The sequence below is a fragment of the Pyrgilauda ruficollis genome, unplaced genomic scaffold (genome assembly GCF_017590135.1).
Source record: "Pyrgilauda ruficollis isolate IOZ18807 unplaced genomic scaffold, ASM1759013v1 scaffold15, whole genome shotgun sequence".
Lineage (NCBI taxonomy): Eukaryota > Metazoa > Chordata > Aves > Passeriformes > Passeridae > Pyrgilauda > Pyrgilauda ruficollis.
In genome coordinates, this window is record NW_024513654.1 from 2,261,983 (window position 1) to 2,289,867 (window position 27,885).

Sequence of the window (27,885 nt, forward strand, 5' to 3'; positions counted from 1 at the left end):
ACAGCAAGGCCTGGATTGGGAAGGTGAAGGGATAGAAAATGCATTTTCTTTCTCTATATAGACACATTTTATTTACTGTACACACCAGGAAACAGAGCTGTGCTTGTTCAGGGAATCACAGCTTGGAAATTCCCCATTTTTGTGACCTCACTGGCTGTGGGAACACCTGGCTTTTCCCAGTGCTCTTCCCAAATAGAAAAAGAAAAAGAATCCACCCACACTGCCTGAAAACACAACATTAGCTCTTTTCAGAGCTTGGTGTTTAGTTAAGAAATAATAAGGTCACTACTGTGGAACCCCAATAAAAGGCAGGAGAAATATCAACAGGACAAGGAGAAAACAGCCTCAAGTTGTGCAGGGGAGGTTAAATGGAGAGTTGGGACAAATTCCTCACTTAGAGGGTGGTCAGGCATTGGAATTGGCTGTTCAGGTGGAGTTTCCCACACCTGGAGGGATTTAAAAGCTGCAAGGATGTGGCACTTGGGGACCTGGGGCAGTGGTGGCCTTGGACTCCACGATCTTAGAGGTTTTTCCACCCTTAATCACTCTGTTTAAACAGAATCTTCATGTTCCAGTCTCACTTCCAGGCTGTTATTCCCTTTTGACAGCTTTCCTTTGCTGTGGGATCCTTTGCTGGCAGTGGGGTATTTGGAGGCAGGGAATGTGATCCCTCAAAAGGAGGAAATGGCTGCACCCACCCCAACCCATCCTTCAGGGACAGCCCAGTGGAAAAGGCTGGAGAACCAAAATTCCCTCTCAACAAAGTCAAGGATGAACAATAAAGAGCAGACACAAAATGAGATTAGAAGAAGCACAAAGCTGAAGTGCTTTCAAAGTGCAGTTTTATAACATGTTAACATGAGAATCTTGACTTTCTGAGCATCCTGCGGCAGCAAACACTGAATTCATCCCTAATGAATGGTGAAATTCACATCTCCATGCCAGGGCAGAAACACACACAACACTTGATTCATGTTTTTCAACCCAACCTTTCATTATCCCCTGATTGCATCTCAATTTGAATAGACTTAGCAAAGAAATTAAACTGAAATTATGGCAATAGACCTCGAGTTCTTGGCCATGATTTAGATGACGAGCAGGACTTACTTGTTAAGGATTTTTGCTCTTTTAGCACTTGAAAAATTCTCCAGTTGTAAAGATTCTTGCGTGAGAAAAGCAACAGCCAGGTGGAAATAGTTGTTCCAGAGCTGAAAGCCCCCAAAATGACAAGAAGAGATTCCATTAATTCTCTGAAATGTTTCTCTACACACCTACAAAACAACTTAAAAGTCCCTAAATTATGCACATAAATATTTCAAGGAGAAAAGAACAGACACCACAGAGATGGTGTTTCTTGATAAATTCTTAATACAGCTCCTCGTTGCCTTTATGTTTCCAACAAACATTTCCCAGCTACAAATCCCAATTCTTTTTGTTTTGATGATTCAGGCAGAATCCCAACCCAAACCCTGCTGTGATTCTGTGATTCTGTGACAAGACCCACAAGACAGGAATGGATCACAGCACCTGCTGAGCCTGGAATGATTTAACTGGGATAATTTGGCTTCACAGCCACAAATAAACCATGAACAAACCCACCAAAACTACACAGGGCAGAAATTTGTTACATTAATAACATTTATTCCATTCAAACTGGGAGTTTTTTCTTACCTGTAACTCAAAGTTGGCTTGATCAAGGAATTTTTTGTTTAGCATATCTGCATACTGATTAATTGCTCGCAGGAAGACTCTGAAAGATCAAGAGAAAATTACATAATTACACACTTCTGGGGTACCTTTGTATATTTGGCATCCCAATTAGACACAAAATCTGAGTCTGTCTGGAAAGTGAAATTTGAGGCTGATACTTGAAAAGCAGTGTGATCTCACCACTGGTAAGTGTACAGAATTCTATGCAGATGTTCTCCAAATTAATCAAGTAAATTAGCATATGCAGAAACAGAGGGAGTGTTTGGGATAAAATCACTTGTCTTTAAAATATCTTTTCATAATCAAGAGATCATTAAAAATTCAGTTTATTAGCACTATATCGACATAAATTTTTAAAGTTTCAATGTTGTGTCTAAGCAAAACGTGCAACTGGTTGTATTTTAAGTTTAAGGTCAAGAAAAACACGTTTTCAAACACATGAGGCAAAAAAACCCCTTCACTTACAGAACAACAGAAATGCTGGTAAAGGACAGTCTTTAAAACATTGTTCACTGCTCTATTTCCCAAATGCTAATTCAGTAATTCAATACCCACTGTAGTTTATAGAGTTTCTAAAACACCTCTTAAACTGCAACAGGAGTTGGCCTGACAAGCTTGAAAGAGAAAACCAAATGGCACAGGAGAAGTAGGGCACTACATATTCATGGTGCTGAAAAATAAACTGATTATTCCTTGGTAGCCTGATCTCCATTTTCAAAACAAACATGAGATTCCCCCTGCAAACTCCAAATTTATGCTGTGCAGCTGCCAGCTAATGCCCAGACAAATGAGCTGCTCCTTGGAGCAGGCTGGGGGAGAGATTTGTGTCTCCTCAAAGTCCCAAAAAATGATGAAAATCCCTCCTGACATGTTCTGGGTTTGTTTTTTCCCCACCCCCAAAACCAAATTGAAAACGGAAGTTCACTACAGCAAATAAAAATATTAATTTCTTTCAGGCTGGGAAAAAAGGGCAGAATTATTTAAAACAAACCAGATAGGATTTGTACTGAATTTAAGATACTTAGCAATTTCTCCTGGAAAAAAAAAAATTAGCTGCAAGTTTGGTATCCAAGAGAAAAGAAGCCTCCAGATAATCCGATATGATGGAAAAAGACATTATTTATAAATATTTAAATATTTATATATGGGCAATATGTTGCCGAGCAATTATTTATGAACATATTGATGTATTTATATAAATATATCAATATGTGCATACATTCATAAATATATCAATATGTACATACATTTAGCAGAATGCTAAGAGAGTTTATTTATTTATATATTGAAATAAATTAATAAAGGGAAAAATCTGATGCCACTGGGATGTATCTGTAGTATAAGGCCAGTTCATCCCCATAGGAGAATTATGGAGGAGAAAGAAAGGATCTAAATGGGAAAATTAAAATTAAATTTAGAAAGGAAAATATAAAAACAATTAAAATACAAAAGTATTTTTAATATATAAGCAAATATACATAAAATCAAGTACATACATATTTACAGGTGTGTTTTATAATATTATTCTTTATAACTAAGATGAAAGAGACATCTCTGCACTTGCACCCAGCACAACCAAGCAGGAATTTCAGCCCTTCAGTGTTTTGGGCAAGCACTTCATTAAGAGATTTTATAAATGAGCTGAATCCAGCGCACAAATGAACACCCTGCACTGCTCCAAAATATATGGATTGGAGATCTGTGATTCAATTACTGAGCTGTAGCACAAACTAAGATTGAAATCGAGCTTATCTGTGCGATCAGACAATCACCAGTTTTATCCCCTCCTCAGCCCTGCTTTGCCTTGTGCTTCTGAAAGCTGATAATAGAAGGAGATCTGTAAATCTTCCCCCAAAATTAACAACTGAATGTGGTGCAGGGGCCATCCCAGGCTGCTCCCTCATGGACATAAAACTGGTTCCAACTCAGGCAGGATTGTGCCTCCAGCTTAATGATGCTGCCTTAAGACATCACTGGAATGTATTCAATCTGCTCCATCTAATTAAGCTTTGGCACAATCTCATTACTTCATACACCATTATTTTTCTTTAAATTGTAACTCTCATTTTTCCCTTATATTAATTCCAGGGAATACCAACAAAGAATAAATAATACATATTCTGCTATGTTTGCCACTGGAAAAGGAGCAGAGCACAGAACACGTGTTCATCTGGAGCTGGAATTAAACAAACCCTGGGCATCAGCGGGGTTCAGGAAACCTGAAATTCCTCCAATTTTCCATAAAGGAACATCCCAAAGAAGAGATGGAGAGACTTCATGTTGATTTTTGAATTACTGAAATCCCATTTTTGATTTGATCAATTCTTCTGTGACTAGATGAAACACTCCCTGCATAGGTCAGTGGAGAAATCCCAGTGTCAGTCCACAGAACATCATCATCATCACCAGTATCATCATCATTAGTAGTATTTCTTCTACTACTATTCCTACTCCCACTACTACAATTATTACAATCTATCTTCATTTGCAAATCAAATGTCATGGCAAACCTCACAGCACTTTGCAGGATATTTCAGCACCTCCAGTGCCAAGAGCAAAATTAAGATGTTTTTTATCTAATGAAGTTAATTTTTAAAATATATTTATTAAAATATTGACAAGAAGAAGTTGCAAGATCACTACTCTGAAGAGAGAATTTCCATAGTAAAAAATCATGCTGGATGAATTCTTGGCTGGATCCTGGGCAATGCTTTGTTATCACCTGGGAAGTTGCTGCAACTCATGAATATAACAATGGTTCAGGTTTATGCCCAAATAAAAAATGAAAGAGGAAGCTGAAATACTTTATCATTCCAGGTGTTATTTAAACCCTCCTCCTCCTCCTCCAAAGCAGGTCCTGACAATTTTCAGTAACTTCACTGTCAAAAGTTGGAGAAAATGAAGCAAGAAGTAGCTCTTCAGAATAAGTGGAATTAACCCAAAAGCAACGGTTCTGTACTGAAGAAGAAAGGAATTGTCTGCTGGAACACTCTCAAGGATAAAAGGTGGACTTGGACATCACTGGGCCAAGGGATAAATAATCAAAACTCTCAGCTGGAGAGCATCCCTTGCAGTGCCAGCCCTTATCTCGCTGTAATTAATAACCAAGATTGGCTCCCAGTTGCGTGTGCATAAAAAGAAGTGCTCTTCTTGAAATTCAGTTTCAATGAACAAAAGAATTTATTATCCATGTCAGGAAGAGCCACAGAAGTTAAACTTTGAAAAAGGAAGAAGCTCAGAGCCTGGAACCCAACACAATGGACTCTGCTGCCATGTAAGACAACAAAACCTAATCCGAATGTACTGGGAAAGATTTGTGAGACAAAAGACTTTATCAACCCAATTAAAAGCAGGAAATTAACATTTTCTATGATGTGATTGGAATAGAAGAAATATGATTACACAAGGAAGTCACTTCAGGATATGTGGAAGAAAGAAGGGAATAAAAATCCACCAAAGAACAAAATCAGTGCCTGGACAGAGGAGGTTTTGTGTGAGCTCTGGGGAAGGGGGATGGGGATGGCTCCAAGGGCATCCAGAGAGTTCTGCTGTAGTTTGATCCTCTGATGCAGCGACTGTCCTCTTATTCTGTGTTTAGAGACCTTCCACAGAGCAGCATCAGAATCATTTTGGTTGGAAGGGAGCTTAAATCCCACCCAGTGCCACTCCATCAGGGGTGGCAGGGACACCCTGGACACGCCCCAGCCCTTCCAGTTTATCTTGCTGAGAAAGTTCCAAAACTGCCCCCAGGATTTAAAGTCCCTCGCCATAGGAGACTCAAAGTCATTTCAACGGCTCAGCCTGGAGGTACCCTTGCATCTCCCTCAGTTTTCTCCTTTCCCAAATTTGTCTCTCTTCTTTCCCTCTTCACCTGCCTTTGCACCTCCAGGCCTACCAGCTGCCCACCACTAACAAATTAATTTAATTCAACACTTCTTTTTACTTACACATCCCTGCCCATTCCACTTCTTTCTCTTCAAGAACATTTTAGAAGTGTTTAAAAGATTCCTTGCAACATCCTCTAATTCAGCAGGCTAAAGAGCAGTCAAAAAAAAAAAAAAAGAAAAGAAAAAAACAACAAACTAAATCCTTGATCATTTGCTGCCTTTTGAATTACAATTCCTGGGCTAAGGATGATAATAGCAGAGAGTAATCCCAAAGAAGACTCGCTACTAAATACCCACATTAGCATAATCTCCTCATAATGCCTGCTCCACAGCAGCACAGGTGCTCCGTGTCACTTTATTAACCTATTTTCTAACAAATATTTCAGCCCCAGCTTTAGCACATTATCTCTAATCACTGATAGCTCTCCCCTCATTTGTATTCCGGGCTGGTGCCCTCTGAAACAAAGGGGACAGATGAATGAAAAATAACTGAGTTACAAAACGCTGAAGGACAAACTTGTGGGCTGACTACCAACAACCAAGAGGCACAAGGGGCTCTCTGTCCAAGGTGCCTCTGGAGCACAGCTCGGGGCTGTGTCCAGGTGGGGTCTGAGCCTCTCCAAGGGTCGGGATCTGCTTGGATAACCATGGATCTGACTGCCCTCGCTCTCCTCCTGCCTTGACTACGTGTCTGAGGTCTCAGCTGTGGTTTTTGGATGACTTTGAGTGCAGGAAAGAAGAGGGTTTAGCTTTCTGTCCTCTTTCCCAAAGCAACTTTGCCTCCTGGAATTGTATCTCCATGGACAGAACTGTCCCTACTCAGTTTCAGCACCTGGAGAATTTTATGGCAGAGCAATAAAAGCTTGGAAATTACGTTTTCTAATGGAAATGCTAGCAGACAATTTAATTTAGGAGGTTTTAGCTAAGGCTACAATGCTGGCAAAGTAGCATCTCTTGCAAGTGGACAGCATTTCTATTCCCCTACTCCAAAGTTATTATTCTAAAGGAGGCAGACTTGCTGAATTCCAAGAGACTTTCTATTGTGGCAGCTGGCAAAAACTCCCAGCAGAGCTTGTAATTTCAAACAAATGTAATTTGTTGGAGTGCTGCTGGAAGGGATCTGTGCCATCAGGTGAGTTATTAAACAAGCATTCCATTGTGCAATGCTCAATAAAATGCAGAAAGCCTTTGCTAGGAACAGAAATCATCACCTTCCCCTCTGGAAGTATCAGAGATATCCAGAAGGATTTGGGTGGGGCAGGACTTCAAAGCCCATCCAGTGCCACCATCCATGGGCAGGGCCACCTTCCACTGTCCCAGGCTGCTCCAACCTGGCCTTGGACACTTCCAGAGATGGAGCAGCCACAGCTGCTGTGTGCCAGGGTCTCACTACCCAACTTTTCACCTCAGTTCTCGTTTTGACTTGATTTCACAAAGGAATCCAGCCACTTTTTGCAGAGGTAAAAATCAATATAGAAGAAGTTTGGGTTTTTTGTTTTGTTTTGTTTTTTTCCTATTGCACTGCTTTTCACACAAATGTTCAGTCCAGAAAGAGAAATAACTACAAGAGCAGTAATTCAGGGAAAAGTTTGGGAAAGGACATCACAGGCAAATCTTCCTGCAAAGCATGGAAGTTCTGGCTGAATTTGGCCAAATGTTTTCAAATACTTGACAGTGCCTCAGGGTTTGCAGCAGGGGAACTTCCCTTGCTCTGTGCTGCCAGCACTGGCCTCTGCTCCTTCCCCATTTCCATGGATACTGCAGGTGATTAAAGCCACTTGAGCTACTTATGGATAAATCAATACAATTGATCTGCTACATTTCAAATTATTTGGCATTCTCATCCATCTTGCCATCAACTGGGAAGACAATTGCACCTGGCTGAACAAATGTCCTGATGATGCTTGGAAAAGAATCTCCCTTTTTTCCTGCAGGTATTTAATTTAACAAATTCCACCAGAGAATAGCAATGAGAAAAAAGAAAGCGATCTGCAAAGGTTGGGTTATCACCTCTTCAGTGCTGGGGTCTGAACAACCCAATCAGGGTTGTTCAGAAATTCCATTTGCTGAAGTTTCCCCCAAAATGTGAAGTTCATTCTGATGGCAGAAAGTTTCCAAGGGACCGGAATTATCCCAATGCCTTACCACGACTTTTATTTCCCAACCCAAGCAATCACAAGCGCAGAGGCACTGCCCAGAAGAGCTGAACCTTCACAAAACTGGAGCCCATCTCCCCAGCAAGCAGAGACTCCCTGGGAAGAGGTTAAAATGTGATTTCTTGTAAGAGATGAGCGGGATAAACCGCAGCAGCTGCTTTGCTGGGCTGTGCCACGGCTGCTGACAGCTCTGTGAAGGGAACACTAATGCTGGCAGAGTGAAAACAACATCTTACTGGAGCTTTAGGTAAGCCTGTGTTTGATCCAAAGGGTGGCTCTCAGATATTAAAGTGACACAGAAGGTTTTAGGGAGGCAGTGGGGTGTGTGGAGGAGGGAGCCAGGGGTCCTGTGCCCGTCCTGCCAGCCTCACCCAGCTGGCAACCCCTGCACAGGATCCCTGCCTTGCTGCCCTTCCCAGAGCTCCCTCAGCACCCTGCCTGATACCTCTGGAGTGGAATAAATGCTTCACTGGGATGTTTCAACACCTGCCAGTAACAGGAGCCCCCAGCAGAGCAGCCCAGCCCCTTGGCAGGTCTGAGCAGATTTTCTGGCTCTGTGGGAAGGGTTAAATCACCCTGCACGCCCTACAAACAGTCCCAGGTGACACACCACAAAAATCAGCCTGGCAGGCACACAATGCCATTAAAAACGTGGGTTTTTCTGTTCTGCAGGGCAGCAGAGGACACTGCCAACCCCACAAACAGATCCACTGCAGCCTTTCAGCAGGACCACACCAAGGTGTGGGGGCTGCACTGCAGCCTCTGGATGGCTCCAGGCAGGATTCACTGCTGCCTTGGACATGCCAACCCTTCCCAGAATTTTCCAGCTGGGGATTAGTTTCTGCCTGGTGAAATCAAAGCCTAAGAGGCAAACACAGTCAGGGTCACAAAAACACAGCCAAGTGTGTCAATGGGACAAAGGCTGGGATAAAAAGTGGTTTATATCAAACAAGCAACGAAATAGAATTGTGGATGTAAATCCTTGCCTGCCCCTGGATCCCTGGAAGTGTCCAAGGCTGGGTTGGACAGAGCTTGGGGCACTCTGGGACAGTGGAAGGTGTCTCTGCCATGGCAGGGGGGGAATCTGGATGGGCTTTGAAGTTCTTTCCAAGCCAAACCATTCAGGGATTCTCTGAAATCAGGTTCTCTGCGATTTCTTTTATGCAATACTTTAATTTCACTCCCTCTGTTAATCCCAAGAAGGCTCTTTAAGCTACTAAATTATGCTGTGTGGCCAAATGATTGTAAACTACAGGAAATTCTCTGGCTATTGAGACACAAACAATGCTTTAAAGGGCTAAAATTTGATTTCTGACAGGTGAGTTTGTGCAATAACCTCCAGGCACAGCTGTCTTTGGCTGAATCCTCCCCTTCCCAAGGCAGAGCCATGGAAAAGTTTGCTTCAATATGGGCACAGCAAGAAGAGAATCTCCAAAACTGTGCAAGGCTTATTTCCTTGGAATTTGGGAACTGGACATTAGAGCACCATCAATCCCACAGTGCACACGGTGGGATGCGGTGCCAGGGAAGTTAATTCCCAGATGGAAAGTATTCCTGAGCCTCACAAGGACAAGACAACCAGGCAGTCCCTTCACAACAATCAATGCCTGGCCTGGTTGTCCTGCACTGGGGCACAGCAGAGTTGGGTACAAGGCCCAAATAGCATTTCTGCACCATTTCTGCTCCTTTTATCATCTTCCCTGGCCTGAATTACACAGTTTGGCTCTCTCTAGATAGAAGATTTATGATGCCAATGGCACTGAAAGCCAGCAGCCTCTCTGGGAGCAGACTGCAATTATCTGATGGGCTCACAGAAGTAAAAAAACCTAAGTGGGAAAAAATTTAGATTAGTCCTGATAGGAGATTTTCTCACCCAGAAATCACAACCAAAGCAAACGCTCAGGTCGATTTTTTTCACCCAGTGCTTGTGTATGGAGTAACAGCTAAAGTCATCCTCATTTTATAGGATTATATTAGAGAATCCCACAATGGTTTGGGTTGGGACCATAAAGATCATCCCATTCCATGGGCAGGGACAAGTTCCACAGCCCTGGTTGCTCCAAACTCACCATTCCAGGACTAAACCAATTCACAATTCCTTCATCCCTGCCTTGAGTGATGTTTGAGCATTCCACATGGATGGGCAGCACTGCCTGGTCACTAAAAGCTCAGCATGTCAGCAAAGTAGGGCCTAACAAAGCTGGGAATGAGCTGAGCGGGATGCAGGGACTAACCCTGGCATGCAGAGGGATGCTGGCATCCAGTGACCCATGAAGGACAAGGAAAAATCTGCTTTTCCAATGGATATTGATGCTTGTGCAGAGCAGATTTGCCAGAGTTTTCAGCTCCATCTGCAGCAGATATTATGGAAAGCCTGGCAGCAGCCAGGAGGGATCTGGGCCAGCAATGATCAATGGGATCAAAGGTTTATACAAGGTAAAAAGCTCCATTTCCTGGATTTTTTCCAGAGAAATTAAAAGCAGAATGGCACACACAGGTTGTCCAGATTTTAAGCAATTTCATCTTTAACATCAGCAATATCCAAACATTGATCCCTGAAAATGGATCCCAAAGGATGCTAAAAGTAGCAGCACAAAACCTGGGCTATGATTTTTAGTGTTACAATCCAAAGCTTTAGTGCTACAGGAGCCACACAAAAACCTTCAAAAAGCTTTTGCTTTGGATCACACCCAGGGGTCAAAGAGGTTTGAGAGTCACTGCTGAAGAACTAGGAACTGAGAAATTCAGGAATTAGCTTTTTCTGTCCCATTTTCAGTTTAAAACAATACTTTCAAAGAAAACATGCAATAAGTGTTTCATAAATTCTTGCAAAATATTTCAATTTTTTATTTTTGTTACAATCCAAAGCTTTAGTGCTACAGGAGCCACACAAAAACCTTCAAAAAGCTTTTGCTTTGGATCACACCCAGGGGTCAAAGAGGTTTGAGAGTCACTGCTGAAGAACTAGGAACTGAGAAATTCAGGAATTAGCTTTTTCTGTCCCATTTTCAGTTTAAAACAATACTTTCAAAGAAAACATGCAATAAGTGTTTCATAAATTATTGCAAAATATTTCAATTTTTTACTCTTTCCTAAAATTGTCATCTGAGATAAAGATTTTTTTTTCCTGCATGTTTTAAAACTTTCTTCCTTTTTCTCTCACTTTTTAAGAAATAATTGCCTCTCCCCCTTGATGTTTAGGTTGAGTAATTTAACTTTTACTGGGGAAAAGAGTAAAAGTTTTGTGTTTTTTGAAAAAATCTGTATCTACCTTAATATTAATTTTGCTGTATTAAAATTGGGAAATTTTCAATTTATTAGTATTTAAGTTAGATGCTTCTTCTACCCCACACACAGCATTTAATGGTGCAAATGGATCTCAAAAATTGTGATTTAGTCCAAGATATAAGAGAGAATTAAATGATGACACCACTCCAATGCTGTTCCTGAAATAGGGAGTGTGTCATTTAGGTCACAATCACTCACATTTGTAATTCATTACAAAATATATCATATTTTTATACATCATATTTTTATTCCCAAGGCATCATCAAATGTTTAAGAGCCAAATGTCACTAAAAAGTGAGAAACAGAGCCTTGTGCAGAGCCCTCCTGTGACTGAACTCTTCACATGTTGACATTTTCATCAGAAATTCCCTAATTTCCTTCAGGAAAGTGCCCAACTGGGGCCACAAACCCTGCTCAGAGCCTTTCACCTCTCATGGAATGAGCAAACAGAACTAATCTGCTTTTCATCAACAATTCAGGCTACAAACCCTCATTAAAAATACTCCCATTAAAACACAACGTTACAGCCCAGCTACAAATAACTGTGATTTTTTCTGTGCCACCCTAGGATAATTCACTTGTAGAGAAACACAAAGACAGAATTAAAACCAGCCCGTGGTCCAAATTAACCCTCCATGTATTATTTCTGCAAGACACCACCTTAATTGCAATTATGCATTCAGGGACCAACATGACACTTTGTTCTTAATTTGTACACAGTAAAACAAATGGGGTTTTAAATGAATGAAAAAAGTAAATATTAGTCTGTGACAAATCATAATTACGGGGTGGTCACAGCTGTTTAAATTGACTCCTGCTAGGGAATTTCAGGTTGTGACAAACACAGATTATTTTTGAAGCTGCTTTGGACAGCACAGGAAGTTGGGGGGTCACTTAACTTCTTTCAGCATTCCTTTAAAACACAGTTACAGAGATTTGGAGAACACACCAGTATTTTAGCACCTTGCTTTGCCTAAATTAATGACAACAGCACTCGGCCAATGGGATGTGGCACGTGGGGACATGGATGGGGCAGTGGTGGCCTTGGCAGGGCTGGGAATGGTTGGTCTCAGGGGTCTTGGAGGGCTTTTCTGACCTGAGCAATTCCATGATTCTGTTGATAATCTCTGACTTCCTTCACCTGTTCCAGCCCTGCCTGGAGCCAGGGAAATGCAGCAAAGATCAACAGAAAACCATGGAATTGTTTGGGTTGGAAAAGCTCCTCAGGAATCCTCCAGCCCCTTCCCAGCTCTGTTCCCTTCCCTGGACACCCTCCAGCCCCTCTTGCCGTAGGTGGGGGATGCCCCAGCAGGGAGGGCAGAGGTCTGGCAGAGCTGGAACTCACAGGGTGTTGGATGTCTTTGAGACAGAAACGTTTTGTGCTGACCTCACTTTGTACATCAGAAGGTGCCACTGAACAGCCAGAGACCTCCCACGTTAAAAGCTCTGCCTTTATGTCATGCAAGGGCAATTTTTGATTTTCCTACTCAATAAAGGCAAGGTGCCCCGAGGTGAAACCTATAAATAACAAATCCAAGTACAACTGGTGTTAATCCTCAAGCAGGAAAATGCTGCTATGATGATGTACAAAGAAAATACAGGGTGTGAGTGTTTTATCTCCTGTTTGGTTTTAGAGAATAAATAAAACTTGGTTCATTCAGCTGAAACTGCAAAGGTAATTTCACTGCTGCCTCTGACAACAACTGAAACTTCATTTTCTCCTTTAAGAAGTTTCAGCACCCACAAGAGTGGGATCGATCAGGGTGAGAAGCAAAGCTGTGCTTCCCTTCCTCATCTCCAGCTGAATCCAATATTTTCTCCTTTTATGTGCAGGGCAGTCAATGGACACATCACTGCCCAGAGAGGATTATCTGACTCAGGAGTAGGAGGGCAGGACAAACACGTGGGAAACTCCTCATCCCAGGGGAACATCATCCAAAACCTGCTGGGCCTGGGCTGACAAGTCCCACATGCAAGGACTCTGCTGACCATAAACCATGGAATTCCAGACTGGTTTGGGCTGGAAGGGACTTTAAAGATCTTCTCCTCCCACCCCAGCCATGGGCAGGGACACCTTCCACTGTCCCAGGCTGCTCCAACCTGGCTTTGGGCACTGCCAGGGATCCAGGGGCAGCCACAGCTGCTCTGGGCACCCTGTGCCAGGGCCTGCCCACCCTGCCAGCCAGGAATTCCTTCCCAATCTCCCATCCATCCCTGCCCTCTGGCAGTGGGAGCCATTCCCTGTGACCTGTCCCTCCATCCTTTGTCCCAGGTCCCTGTCCAGCTCTCCTGGAGTCCCTTTAGGGTCCAGAACAGGCTCTAAGGTCTCCCCAGAATCTTCTCCTCTCTGGGCTGAACACTGATCTTTCCTGATCCCCACCTTTCTGCTGGAGGTTCTCACTGCCAAAATATTGCTGAAAAAAGCACTTTGTGCAAATATCCCCTCTGGATTCAGGGAAAAGGAGCTTGGATGGGTTTGTGTGACTGAAACCAACTGAGGTAACCCAGCTGCTTTTGACCAGCTGATCTGGTGAACCCCTTTGCTGTGAGCTGCAGCAACTCTGAACCTTCCTAAAGCCTTGTTCAGATTTAAATTTGGAGAAAAAAGAGCCTTTGGAACAATAAATCCTTTAGAGTGTGGGTTAGAGACCCAAGGATAATAAACCCCAGGCTCATCTAAACCTTCTCTAGAGCTGGTGCTGCTCCTAATTGGGATGGATGTGCTTTGCCATGGAAGAGCTGGGTAGGGATTGGTTGTTAAAACACAGGTTTATAGGACCCATCCTATAAAATGATGGATCAGGAACGTGTCTTGCATTATCAAATTACCCCAAGAATTGAAGTGTTTTGCATGTAAAGCTTCAGTGCTAATAACGCTGTGCCAAATTAGTGGGAATGAATAGATGCCGAGTAAATAATCCCATTTTGTTGTTAGTTCCTAATGGATCTGTTGATAGGAAACAACCTCTCTATCTGTTTCCATCAGGATAATTTGATAACCCATCTGTATTAGTTAAACTGCAGATTTTGTAAACACTGAGGCCGAGTGATTTGTAACAGGAGCAGGATGTAGGAACCACTCTCCTAAAGTGTTTTTTAAATTGCTTTGCTCGCAGCTACAGAGTTTGCCATAAAGAATGATCCCTCATTGTGAAATTTCCCAGCCTCAGGAGTGGTCCTGGAGCTGAGGAAGGGACAGGCTGATGATTTAAGACTATTTAATGCCCTGCTTGTTGTGGAACAGAGAGCTGGAGACCTTCCTGCTCTAGCAGAACACAGCACTGCAGTTCCTTAATGCCCGAAACTGCGAAACTGATTTATCACCTATTAGGTCTTATTAGATCCCATTCAGTAGGAAAAATGAACTGCTGGAGCTGGATGGCAGAAAATTAATTTGAAATAAATGTTATGGAGTCAAGCTTCTTCTGCTCTTCTCTTCAAGCCTCTGTGGCTGGGGTTTTCCAGTTGGATGTGGGTTTGTGCAGGGAGGCACGCTGTGATCATTTTACACATTTATACTTCAGATTTTAAAAAAACCCAAACATTTTCAGCGCACATCTCCTTCATGGAGGGGCAGGGGAAGGGCAGCTCTCCAGCTGTGCCAGGGTATGGGATCCACTGGGGTTTATTTATTCCAGAAGCACTTCTTCCCCAGGAAAAGGAGTCTCTGCAGAGCTTTTCCCACAGTTTCAGATTTTTATGTTTCAATCTATTGTTTAAAACTCTAAGAACAGTCTCCCACTGCCAGAGGGCAGGGATGGATGGGATATTGGGAAGAAATTGAGAGCCCAGAGCAGCTGTGGCTGCCCCTGGATCCCTGGCAGTGCCCAAGGCCAGGCTGGACATTGGGGCTGGGAGCACCTGGGACAGGGGAAGGTGTCCCTGCCATGGCAGGGGTGGCATGGGATGATCACTTCCAGCCCAAATCATTCCATAATTCCCTGACAAGTCCATGACCACCAAGGTTAAACTCCCCAAAAATTCACAACCCCATGGGTTCTATGGGGTGAATATTTGCCCACACTTTTGCTGACCTTAAAAAAAACCCGAAGTATTACATTAACCTTCCTTAATTTTGCATAGAATTTTAAATAATTTTTCAGCTCTTACACCTTGGATGTTAACTGGGCTATTTCAGCAGAGATATGGGTTAATATTCCCAGAGAAAATGGACAAATTATCAAAATGGAGCTGAACATTCCATGTGAAAATAATCTAGGAGCTGACTCCTATTCTTCACTGCTGGTTGTTCACTGCATGGGCACAGGCAAATTACTTCATTCCTCCATGAATCAGCTTGAACATCTGTAAGGTCAACATAATGCAGATGATCTTCCCCAGCTGCTCCGAGATTCTTCCAAAAATAATTCAAATTAATATTATTGTTGTTATATAAAACTGTCACTACAAATCTTTCTTTATGGCAAACAAAGCATCTTTGACAATGGCCCTTTAGCAAAGAAGAGCTGAAAAAGTTGGCAAAGTTTAATTTTCCCACAATGCTCAACTGCTTGAGTGACAAATGCAATGGAAGATTTTTCAGTATAAAATGCAGGAATAAAATTCTATAAATATATTCTTGCCCACAAGATCATATTTGGCCCATTTGCCATTGATATTTGTGTGATAATTATCTCAAAAAATATTTTAAGTTACCTGAATTCAGGCCAAAAGTACCTCTAAATCGTTTTCAAGCCAGAAGTACCTTTAAGTCAAATATCCAGTTAAGTAAGTGGCCTGTGAATGGAAGATCAAATTTATGTGTGACTTTTAACATCACATAAAAAATAAAAATATCTTTTAGCAAGATAAATTAGGCACCATAATAAAATGTTCTTGAAAAAAGGTCATTAGAACATTATAGATTAAAATTCATAGAAAATGGAAAAACCACATACTGAATTTCTGATAAAGAAATCACTGATTTTCTTGAACCTTACATTGGCATGAAATTTATATAAACATTAGGCTGGAGTTTACACCAAGCTCACTCCCAGCTCTCTGCCACTGCCTCAGGATCAGTTCAAAGACTGAAGTAAAACTGAAATGCAAATTAAAAGAATCAAAACTGCAGCCTGACTAATCCCTGAATCATGGAGTCATCATTGACATGGTTGGAAAAAGCCTCTGAGATCATCAAGCCCAACCATCACCAGCACCACCACCATGGCCACCGCTGTCCCCAGGTGCCACATCCACAGGGCTCTGAAATCCCTCCAGAGATGGGGACTCCAGCTCTGCCCCCGACACCTTGCTCCAACATTTGACAACCCTTTCTGTGAAGAAATTTTCCCAAATATCCAACCTGACCCTCCTCTGGTACAGTCTGAGGCCATTTCCTCTTGTGCTGTCCCTGTCCCTGCGAGCAGAGCCCAACCCCACCCTGCTGCTCCCTGTCAGGGAGATTTAAGGACCAATAAATTCCTCCCCAGGCCTCAATGCTATCAGGAAATCTCATCCTGGTGTTTATCTTCACATCACTTGCATGCAGAAGGATCTCCCACCCTCCTCACATCCCTGCTCTCCTGCGCTCCAGGATGGACACTGACCCCACCCCTGCTAAGAAAACCCCTCTGATCTCCTGGGAGAGCCTTCAAATCCAGCTACAAACCCCTTTTCCATCATTTACCATGGCACATCCCCTTGCAGCAGCCCCTGGGCCCAAGGACAACATCTGTGTGGGCAATTTATGCCCGTTTTTTGGAAGCCTATGTGTGTCAGAGCCTGCAGCACACCCCAAAATGAGCTGCATCGCATTTCAAAGGTTGGCTGCTTGCTTGATATCACCGTGGCTTTACTGCTGGCATCCCTCCTGGTACCTGCACCATAAATTCTCCAGGTTTGTGCCTCAAAATACCTGAATTCTGACATTAAGTCTGTCCCTTTCTTAGCCTTCCTATAATTCAGCCTCCAAAATGGACCAAGAAACTCAAAAAAAAAAAAAAAAAAAAAAAAGGGTTAGAATTTAAAACCTTCATAAACCATGTCCTTCTTAACTTGGTGAATTTGCATGGCAGAATCTGATTCCTTGAGAAATTTTCCTGCATTTCTATTGGATTCCTTGCCAGTCTTCAAGCAAAGCTCTTGACTACTGGCTCAGGTATATGCAGACATAAATTCTTGCAGGGATGAGTAAGTGTTACAAGTTGTTCCTTCTTTTTTCTTTTTAAACTTTTTCAGCAGATCTTTCTGCTGCTTTTTAGATTTCTTTCACATCAATATAACTCACCAAAATCTCATTCCAGAAAAAAGAGAAGTATTTACACTGAGTTACTGATAAAACAGAAAAAAGCATGAAATTATTCACTTGCACCATGTTACTTCTTTATCTGGGAAATAAATTTAAAGTAGGATAAAAAAAACTTGTGCAAGAACGTTTACAGCTTTTCACAGAGCAAGGAAAAACCACAATTTTCCCCCTCTAACAATCCACAGAGTAGGACATTGAGCACAAATTCCATTCACTCTTTTCAAAACCTGGGCTTTCATTTCCTCTTTCTTTTTAATCTCTGAGCTGCCCTGACTCAGGTGTAAATAACCAAAGTGCAGAGTCCAGGTGCTGCTGCCTGGATTGAGGGGATGAGCTGCACTTTGTGTCCCTCCCCTGTCCCTGTGCTCTGCTCCAGGGCAGCTCAGCAGCCTCAGCATTTCTCCCATCCCAACAGCACTCCCCTAGCCAGGGGATTTATGATTCAGGGAAGAAAAAAGGGAATGTTTAATGTTTTGTGAGCTGGCAATGGACAAAGCAAATGTTTAGTGCAGTCAAGGAGAGCTCAAGGACACAATGTTCACCTTGAAACCCAGAGCCAGTGCTGGTAAGTGAATTGCAAAACATCCCAGCCAGGGAAAAAAGTCATTTTCATAAACAGAACATTTTAATAGTCTTATTAATTGTAGATAAAAAGACTTATGTGGTGGGGTAACAACATCTCATAAATTTAAGCTTGAAATTTAAGTCTGTGTAACCAACACATAGAGACTAATCTAAGAAAAACTGGGCAGAGAGGGGAAAAAACAGGTGACCAAGATTTAATTTTTTTTCTTAGTAAAAAAATTAGTATCATTGTTGGATCACAGCTTAGATGGGATAGTTGAACAACTATCCTCCTTATGTTGAACAATTTGGGATAGTGGAAGTGTCCCTGCCATGGCAGGGGGTGGGATAAGATGGGATTTAAGGTCTTTCCAACCCAAACCCTCCCAGGATTCTGTGACTGCACCATGAGCTGTTTGTTCATACACTCAACAGCTGAAATGCAGCACTCAAAGAGTAAATAAATACATACATTAATCAAACCACAAACAATTAATCAATATCCAGAAGGGGGAAAAACAACAAAGAAAAAATAAACCAGAAAAAAATGACCTAAAAAAATGCCAAACAAACAAACAAGCAAAAAAACCCAACAAAAGTCAAATTATTCCCAGTGACATCTGAAAAATTTGTGCAGGGAAATTTAGATCCACAGAGTGATCAGATCAGTAACACACTGAAATGGTTATCACTGTGCTCCAGTGGACAGAGACCAGCACTAGAAAACCTCTTTTTCTGCTGTTGGAACATCCTAAGTGCATCCTTCACCCTGAATTTCCTAATTGATGCACCAAACTTAGTGATACAAAACCAGAGAGTAACACAAGATGAAACCTTTACATGGTGATTTTCTCTCAAAGCAGAAAGAAACCAAACCATGTAAATCTCCTTTTCTTTTCATTTTAAAAAAGGCTTTTTCAGGATTGTTCCTCTGCAGCCTAAAGCTCCTGACAGAACCTGCAGCGTTCCCAAATCCAGCCCTGGCTCTCTAAGATGTATTGCAGCACTTACATCCCAAACAGGCTTATTCACTGCATGGATAGAATTCATTTATTATTAAAGAGCACTAAGGAGGAGGCAAAAAAACCCCTAAAACCCTAAAGCAAACTGGTTCCTTATCACTGCAATTTCATTTATTAACACAGCTGGAAATGAATTGGTGGTAACTCATTGAGTACATGGACAGGACAAGATAGGACAATAGGAAATGGCCTCAAGGTGCACCAGAGGAGGGGCAGGTGGGATATTTGGGAAAATTTCTCCCTGAAAGGGTTGTCCAGCCCTGGCACAGCTGCTCATGGAACAGATGGAGTCCCCATCCCTGGAGGGATTTAAGAGCTGTGTGGATGTGGCACCTGGTGGCCTTGGCAGTGCTGGGGAAATTGGACTTGATGGTCCTGAAGGGCTTTTCCAACCTAAACTGAAGTTCTAGGACTCTGTGGATTCATCCTTCCTGAGCATGCACAACTGCCACCTTTACAGCCCCATGAACATCTCCCACACACCAGGCAGAGGAAACAGAACCTTCAGCTCTTCCTAAGAATCACAGAACCACAGAATCCCACACTGGTTTGGGTGGGAAGAGACTTTAGAGATCATCCCATTCCACCCCTGCCATGGCAGGGACACCTTTCACTGTCCCAGGTGCTCCAAGTCCCCGTGTCCAACCCAGCCTCAGGCACTTCCAGGGATCCAGGGGCAGCTGCTCTGGGAATTCCATCCCAGCCCCTCCCCACCCTCCCAGGGAACAATTCCTTCCCAACATCCCACCTTATCCTACCTGTCTACAGCTGGATTCCCCTGTCCTGTCCTATTCTTCCATCTCTTCCACTGCACAAGAACCTGCCCTTGGCACCAACCAAGCCTTGACAGCATTTATTTATTTGCTATTTATCACATCTATCCACAAAATAAAATCCAGCCCTTCTGGATTTTTACTGAAAAAGCTGAAAAACTTGGAAAAACCTCACGTGCCAGTCAGCCTTGTCTCATTTGAAGCTGCCCATCTCAGGTTAATTGTGGTGCATCATTATCTCACTCCACGTGCTTGCTGTGAGACGTCTCTGACAGACTGACCTGAGCTTCCCCAGATCTGGAGATTAATTTCCATGATCAGCAAGTCTTGGAGCTGTTCTGCTCATCCCACACCCACATCTCTGCCCAAAACCCACTCCAGGGTGCCTTAAATCAACCCCTTTCTATTTATCAGCTCTAACAAACCTCTCCCCATGTTAAATCAAGGCGAGCGCTGCGTTTCATCCATCACACTTGTACAGGGAGGATTTCCATGTCAGAACAAGGGAACAGCTTTAACTGAAACATGTAAGTAGAAGGGATTAGATATTTTACAGCAGAGAGAACAGCGAGCTCTGATACAAAACTCCATGTACGGGCAAAGTTTACAAATTTCAATCAAATCCAGGTTAAGCACAAAATGGAGGAGTTGGTCACGTCAGGAGAACCACGGCAAAAAATGCTGAATGCAACAGTGGTTTTGCACTCTGGCTTCACTGGAGTCCTTATTTCCTACCAACTTTCAGACCAAACAAATTAGCAATTCATGCTACAGATGTCAGAAGTTACAAAGGAAATTAATGCAACAGTCAAGCTGAAATGAGACTGAGGAAAATGCTGTTATTTTCCCTGTGGACTCATACGTCCACACACCGAGTTCTGCTTTGTGAAGATAATATCCAGAAAGTGCTCAGCAAAGCTTAAAAAGCAAATATCTAAACCAATTTTTATTTTTTCAGAAATGCACGTGAGTGTTGGGTTGAGGTTTTGGGTTTTTTTTTTTAAAGATCCCTGTGAGGATGGGCAGGCCCTGGCACAGGGTGCCCAGAGCAGCTGTGGCTGCCCCTGGATCCCTGGCAGTGCCCAAGGCCAGATTGAACACTGAGGTTTGGAGCAGCCTGGGACAGTGGAAGGTGTCCCTGTCCATGGCTGGAGTGGAACAAGATTATCTTTATGGCCCCTCCCAGCACAGCATAGGATGGAAATCCAATGTGGAATCTGCATATTCACATAAAACAATCAACAGTTTTAGTCTATTTCCACATTTCCTATTAGCAGTTCTGATGTCAGAATTTAAAGCACACTTTCTATGTTGGATGAATAAATCTCATATGCCAGCATAAATTTTTCATGATTCCTTCATAAATTCCTCATTTCTTGTTGTCAGTTGTCTTGGCAGAAACTAAAATATAGGAAGCTGTAAAAATGTCGATCTGCTTTAATTAAGCCAACTGCCGCCTTCCAGTGGTGTTTCACAAGCCCTGGGTGAGGCTACAGATCACCCAGAACACACAGCAAAGAGTGCAAGAGCCTTTTAAAGACAAATACAGAGAATTTCAAACCCTGCCTCACCCCTGACTGGTTGGTGACCATCTCACAGCTCCCTCAGGTTTTCTAATCCTTGTTTGGGATTCCTGTTTGTAAAACCTGAGTTGTGAGCAGCAAAGCAAGGAGGGGGATTTTCATCCTCTGCAATCTAGAGGCAAGAGTTTATTACAATGGTGGATTTTTTCATTAGGCTAGGTCAGAAAATAGTAAATTAAAACAGGACAATTGAAGCAATGGATTCCCAATCTGGAGTACTGCAGACAGGTCTGGTGTCCCCAACATAAGGAGGGCATGGAACTGTTGGAGCAAGTCCTCAGGAGGCCACAAAGGTGATACAGGGTATGGAGTACCTCCACCATGGAGACAGGCTGGGAGAGCTGGGATTGGTCAGCCTGGAGAAGAAAAGGAGGTGTGGAGACCTCACAGCACCTTCCAAAACTAAAGGGGCTCTAGGGAAACCGGAGAGGGACAGTTCACCAGGAACTGGAGTGACAGGACAAGGAGGAATGGGTACAAACTGCCAGAGGGCAGGGTTAGACGGGATTTTGGGAAGGAATTGTTCCTTGTAAGGGTGTAAGCCCTGGCACAGGGTGCCCAGAGCAGCTGTGGCTGCCCCTGGATCCCTGGCAGTGCCAAGGCCTGGCTGGAGCACTTGGGATGGTGGAAGGTGTCCCTGCCCATGGTAGGGGTGGAATGGGATGAGATTTAATGTCCCTTCCAGCCCAAACCATCCTGTGGTTCTATGATTCCACGCAGAATGAGAATCCTCTCATCAAGAGACAGCAGAGCTGAGCACGGGCTCTCCAAGGAGAACCAAACTCCCTTCCTGAGCTCTTCTCTATGCTCTTCCCAAGGAACACAGCACCATATGATCCTTGAGATGCCCTTGTGGCATGGCATCCTATAATTCCATGCTATATTCCATATCCATTGTTCAAGAGACATTCCAGAAGAACCAAGAGTGGGTCCCTCAAGGAGCACCAAGGCCCCACTACTCCCTCAGCTGTGTCAGAACATGGTGAGGGAAAAAGAGGCTTTGGAGCTTTGGACAAAGAGGAGAAGATGAAGAATAATTCTTGAAGAACCTAAAATCCTTAAATTCTGTCAAAAACACTGAAAAATACAGGTTTATGAAGAACAGAAAACTCTGGAACTCTGGCTAAAAAACATTCTCAAGGATACAAACACTGGCAAGTGCTGAATGCACATTGCTAAGTCTAAAAAGTGCTGCACCAAAACAGGAAAGTACAGCTCAACATGACACCAAATATAAGGTAATAACTGTGATTCATATCTCAAAGATGGAAATATTTTTCCTTAAGAAAACTTTGTCCTCATTTTCCTCGAGGAAACACAACTGAAGTGGTTGTGGAAGGAGCATGTTGTCAAAAATAGTCTGAAATAAAAAGTTAGTCCGTGTTCAAGAGGAACTTACAGAAAACATGTCTGGTTTTGACAGTTGGCAATTTCACTTTGATTTTTAAAAATGAAACGTGGTTTCTGCATGAGAAGATGCAAAACAGTCCAGAAGGAAGAACCTGAGACAACAAGTGTGGGAAGGAGAATGAATCCTCACAAAGCAATCCTAGTATCACACCTCCCTTAAAAACCTCACTGACGCAGACACACAACCGAAATTCATCCCAGAAATGTTTCTGTTTATACGTTTTTATCAGGAAACTGTAAGAAAATCATCATTATCAATCTCCTGTATCTTTTTTTGAGTACTTCTGTTAGACCTCACATAGTGCAGATGTGACCAGGCCAGCTACAGGCAAATCATACAAAGTGATTACATTTTAACAGTCAAACGCAGAGAGGAACAAACCCAGGGAGTGCCTGAGCCTTCAGAAGGAAAATTCCAGCATTAAGAAACACAGCATGTCACAAAGGTGATTTTTTTTGTTAACACAGAATCACTGTTCCTCCAACTGACAGGAACCAAAATACATTTTCACATGGAAGATGAGAAAAGAAGAAATGAAATGAAAAACTGGAGGGTAGGGGAGATACAACTGAAGCCTTCCCTGCTTCCTGTGCATCCATCCATCCATCCATCCATCCATCCATCCATCCCTCCCTCCCTGTGAAGGAGGACTCTGCAGGAGCCCATCTGGTGTTCCCAGAGTTTGTGAGGATAAGCTGACTCACCCCGTGCTGTGATGCGTTTCAGTGTTCCTGTTCCAGAAGAATCCTCCTGCCCTGTGCATTCCCACCAAAGTGCTGCTGCATCCCAAGTTTCCACCAGACAGAGCTTTAGTGCTGGCTCAGGGGACCTGAGGCAGCAGAGAGCTGCCCCAGCCAATTAAACCACCCAAAATTTCTCAAACGGAGCCAGGACACGATGCTGCACCACAGGAGTGCTATGGATTATGGAGAGGTGGCTCTGTACCCTGGAGCTCCAAAGGGAATTGGAGCAGAGATGGGATCAGGGATCGGGTGCTCCACTTCAGCTCTTTTCAGCTTCTTTCTGAAGCTACTTTCAGAGAGAGAGAAACTTCTCATGCCACTGATAACCACAGTGACCTGGGAATTGACAGTTTTCACACCTTCCAAGCAACCATACATTATTATTTTTTCCTTTTCCTGGAGTTGTTGGCAAGCAGCAAACAACTCCCACAAAGAGCAGGTGGGAGCTCTCCCCAGGCTCCAGGCAAGGGCTTAGGGAAGCTGAAGCCAGGCAGGGGTGGGGAAGGTCAGAGCAGGAACAGCAAAGGCATTTCCAGAATGCCTGGATGCTCTGGACGCAGGCTGGGAACATGAGAAGGCTCAGGGGAAGATGGAAGGTGCAGGGGGGAGCCTTTTGCACACATCCAGGACAAAAAAAAATTGAAAAAGCTGGGAGAGTAAAGCTCCTGTCCCAGGAAGAGCAAATCCACAGATCCCTGAACACACTGACAGTAAATTCCCTTTGCAGCTCAACAAGCCTTTGGTGAATGTTTATGTACAAGGAATTTAAAGAAGGAAAAGGTTTGCTTTTAATATCTTTCATGTTATTGCTTTGAACATCCCAAATGAAAAACATGCTGGGAGTTTAAAGTTCAGCTACTCAAAGCACAGTGTGTGCCTCAGGATGGATATTTCCTAACACAACTGATAATCAATATCCATCACCCACCTCCTAAAGATGCTCTCATTTTGGTTAATGTTAAAAAATCATGAATTCACCTTCTCAGTTCAGCCTGTTCATCCCAAGAGCTAGAAATATCTCTGTTTTACTCCCTGCAAGTGCCAGCTTTCCTGTAACACTTCTGATGGAAAAGGAGAAACATCCATCAAGAAAGGCTGAACTCAAGCTCTGCCTGCAATGCACTGAGAGAGAGAGAAGATGACTTTTCAGTGCTTATATTCAGTGATATAAACCTTCAAACTGGTGATAGCCAATGATCTGACACCTCTTTTCTCTCTAAATATGCTTTAAACTCTTCCTGCCCTACAATCACCCATCTGTTATGTCAGAGCATGAATAATTTCCTTCTTTTTAAAAAAAAAAACCCTCCAGTTCTTCCTATAGTGGCTGTGCTTTCTCATACTCCAACTCTAAAAGCTGTTTTCTAGAATATGTTCATGAAATATTTCTAACCCTAAAATTTAATAGCCCCAGAAAAGGCCTTGCTGGCTTTTTAAGCATTGAGGCTGCTGCTCTCAGAAGCCAAAATGCTGCACCATTGTCAGTCATTGAAAAAGATGAAAATTCAGAAAAGGAATGTGTTGGCAAGGTAAGAGCAAGCAGGGTTTTAGGCATATTTCACCCAAATTGTATTAAATTAATAACTGGGTTGGACACTACTCTTGTGAATCATTAAAAAAATAATACATTAAGAAGAAAGTACTATTTTGTAGTATGTACAATCTCTGTTTAGTCAAGATGCTCTAAGTGCTGAAAATCCTGAAGTCACTTATTGATGGTCAAGCCCACAGAATTTCAGTGCAAAGCTCACTACAAAAATCTGAATTCCAGACAACAGCCAAAAATGCATTTAAGCCTGAAAATAATATCTATAAACAACCATTTTTTGTTACTTTTCAAGACTGAAATATTGAGGTTTTTTTACAATACTGGAAAATATGAATAAACCCCAAGTGTGAAAAAGCAGCCCATTCCTGGGTATTTTTAAATGGGCAATGGTAGTAACCGAAATGATGCTGATGTGGGAAAATAATTATTCGAAGTGAAAGTTGCTACACCTTCCCTGTTAAAAATAAACATCACGTGGTGTTAGCTTTGACTAGGTAAAAATGAAGCCCTGCTTTGGGATTTAACACCTTCAGCTTTATTTAATTAGCTCCTTCACTCTGCTGCTTTTATAAGCACCAAGTTCCCACATCGTGCTCCTGCCTTACATCCTGTGCTAAAAACATCCCAGAATGTTCATATCTGGGGCTGTGACGTGGACACCCTTCCTGGGGGGTTCAGTGTGCACAAAATGAGCACTCAGGACACAGAATTCCAATTAATAACTGCAATATTTGGGCGGGTTTGGGTGCTCAGGCAGAACGCTTTTCCCTTCCACCACAGAATCATGGGACAATTTAGGTTGGAAAAGCTCTCTAAGATCATCAGTCCCACCTGGCATTCCAAAGCCATCACTGACCTGTGTCCCCAGGTGCCACCAGGATGCTCCATGGTCTTTACATTCCCACCACCAAAGGGCACCATCATCATTTCTCAGTCTTGGTTTTGGTCACATGTCCCAGGGATCATTTTTCCTGTGGGAACCTACAGAGCAAATCTCCTCTGGGTGGTCCCAAGAAATGTGACGCTGCAGGCACCAAAACTGGCTGTGAGGAGCCAGGAAAAGCAGAATAAAGCTGGAAAAGTCCCCAAAGCTCCATGAAACGAGAAATCAAATACTTGGATGCAGCTTCATCCCAAACACCCACACTGGTACAATAATGTGGATTCAAATGTTCATGAGCTCATCTTAGAGAGAGCTAAACTTTGAGTATCTACACACCAGGGCCTCTGGAGTGGGTTCAGACAGCAGTGGGGAAAAGAACATTAGAATCACAAGATAAAATGTAAAATTTAAAATGACAGTTAAGGGTTTTTTCAGTTGTAATTATGAAATTGTAAGAAAACTTTAAATTAAAGGAAGGTTTACACTAAGGATCTGTCTGAGGAAACATAATATGCCAAGGGTTTCTGCTACTCCTGAAGTAATTAGAGCACAAAACAAAAAACAAAAACATGTAACAACATTATTATCCATCATTTATGGCACAATATATTGAATTCTTCTTGCTTAATTTGATTTTTTAAAAAAAACATAAAACCCAAACTGATAAAGATATTGGCTGCTAAAAGGCTTCTGAGTACAATCATCCCAAAGTATCTTAATGTCAACCCAGGTTTAGATTCCAGAAGGGAAAATAATATTGGAATCATTGTGTTCTATTTGAAATTACTTTGGCAAGGCTTCTTCAGGTCTCAATCAGCTCTCAGCGGAGAATTACCACAGCACACAGGCTAATAACCTCTTACAGCTTTCTTTCAAAACAATGTGTTAAACCCAGCAGTTCTCAACACTGTCAAGATGCAAGTTGGGAAAAAAAAAAAAAAAAGAGGGCAACTAGCCAAACAAATTAGTTGGCTTTCCAAGGATCTTGTTAAAAACAAAGGAAACCAGACATCCACAGCATCCTGTGGGTGATGGTTCCAAAAAGTGAGGAATAAAAAGCCATTTTCAACATTCTCTTGCTTTTTCTTAGTGTAGCAGTTGAGCCACGCTGCTTCTTTCACTTGGCTGTGTGAAGATCCTGTGCCCTATTTTTCTTTAAAATACCCCATTTCTGAGCCAGTCTGGGAAATGACAGACTGGGAGGTGCCTCTCAACTGCTCGTGACTTTAGAGCAGGTAAAATACACCAGGGGGACAATCAGCAGGTGTAGCCACTCCTGCCTGTGATTTCCTGTGGAATATCCTCCGTGGAAAACCCCCAGCAGTAACATGGGATGTCCCCCGGATTAAAGATTACTCCAAATAATAGCGACAGGATGAGAGGAAATGGCCTCAAGTTTAGGCTGGATATTAGAGAAAATTTCTTCATGGAAGGGGTTGTCCAGTAGGGCAGTGGTGGAGACACCATTCCTGGAAATGTTCAAAAACTCTGTGGATGTATCATTTGGGGATGAGGTGGTGCTGCTGGGTTGATGTTGGACTCTGATCTCAGAGCTCTTCCCCAACCTTAACAATTCTGTGATAAACCCACAGATTCCTTGACGTTCCCCAGTTTTATAAGACACATGGAGCATTCAAAAGGTTTTGAAGGGATTGAATTTGTCCCCAGTCCAAGGAGGACAACCAGCTCACGCTCAGGAATTTTCCAGATCTAAAGCTCAGCACTGCCTCGCTACCTAAAACTTTGCAAGGTGCCAAAACCAGCAAAAAATCCTTCTTTTAACAGAAGATGATTGAATTTGTCCCCAGTCCAAGGAGGACAACCAGCTCAGGAATTTTCCAGGTTTAAAGCTCAGCACTGCCTCTCTACCTAAAACTTTGCAAGGTGCCAAAACCAGCAAAAAATCCTTCTTTTAACAGAAGATGAAAAAAAAAATCTCTAAAAACCTCTTCATTCACCTTTTTCCCCTTGAGCTCAAGAACAGCAGCAGTTGGGATCATTTTATCCCTTTGTGTTTCTTCCTCGTGCAGGAAGAGCTGTTCCCTAACACACAGTTCTTTGCTTCC

General features: G+C 42.7%; 1 protein-coding gene across 2 annotated transcripts in view; it reads right to left on the reverse strand.

The window, feature by feature from the left end:
* Positions 1–27,885, reverse strand: part of DOCK1 (dedicator of cytokinesis 1) — a 266,436-nt gene that overhangs the window by 76,136 nt on the left and 162,415 nt on the right. For both annotated transcript variants that reach the window (XM_041461037.1, XM_041461036.1), the window contains exons 30-31: positions 1,672–1,750; positions 1,108–1,208 (exon numbers count right to left, since the gene is read on the reverse strand). In XM_041461037.1, the coding sequence (XP_041316971.1) occupies positions 1,108–1,208; positions 1,672–1,750 (180 nt within the window). The remainder of the gene's footprint in view (positions 1–1,107; positions 1,209–1,671; positions 1,751–27,885) is intronic.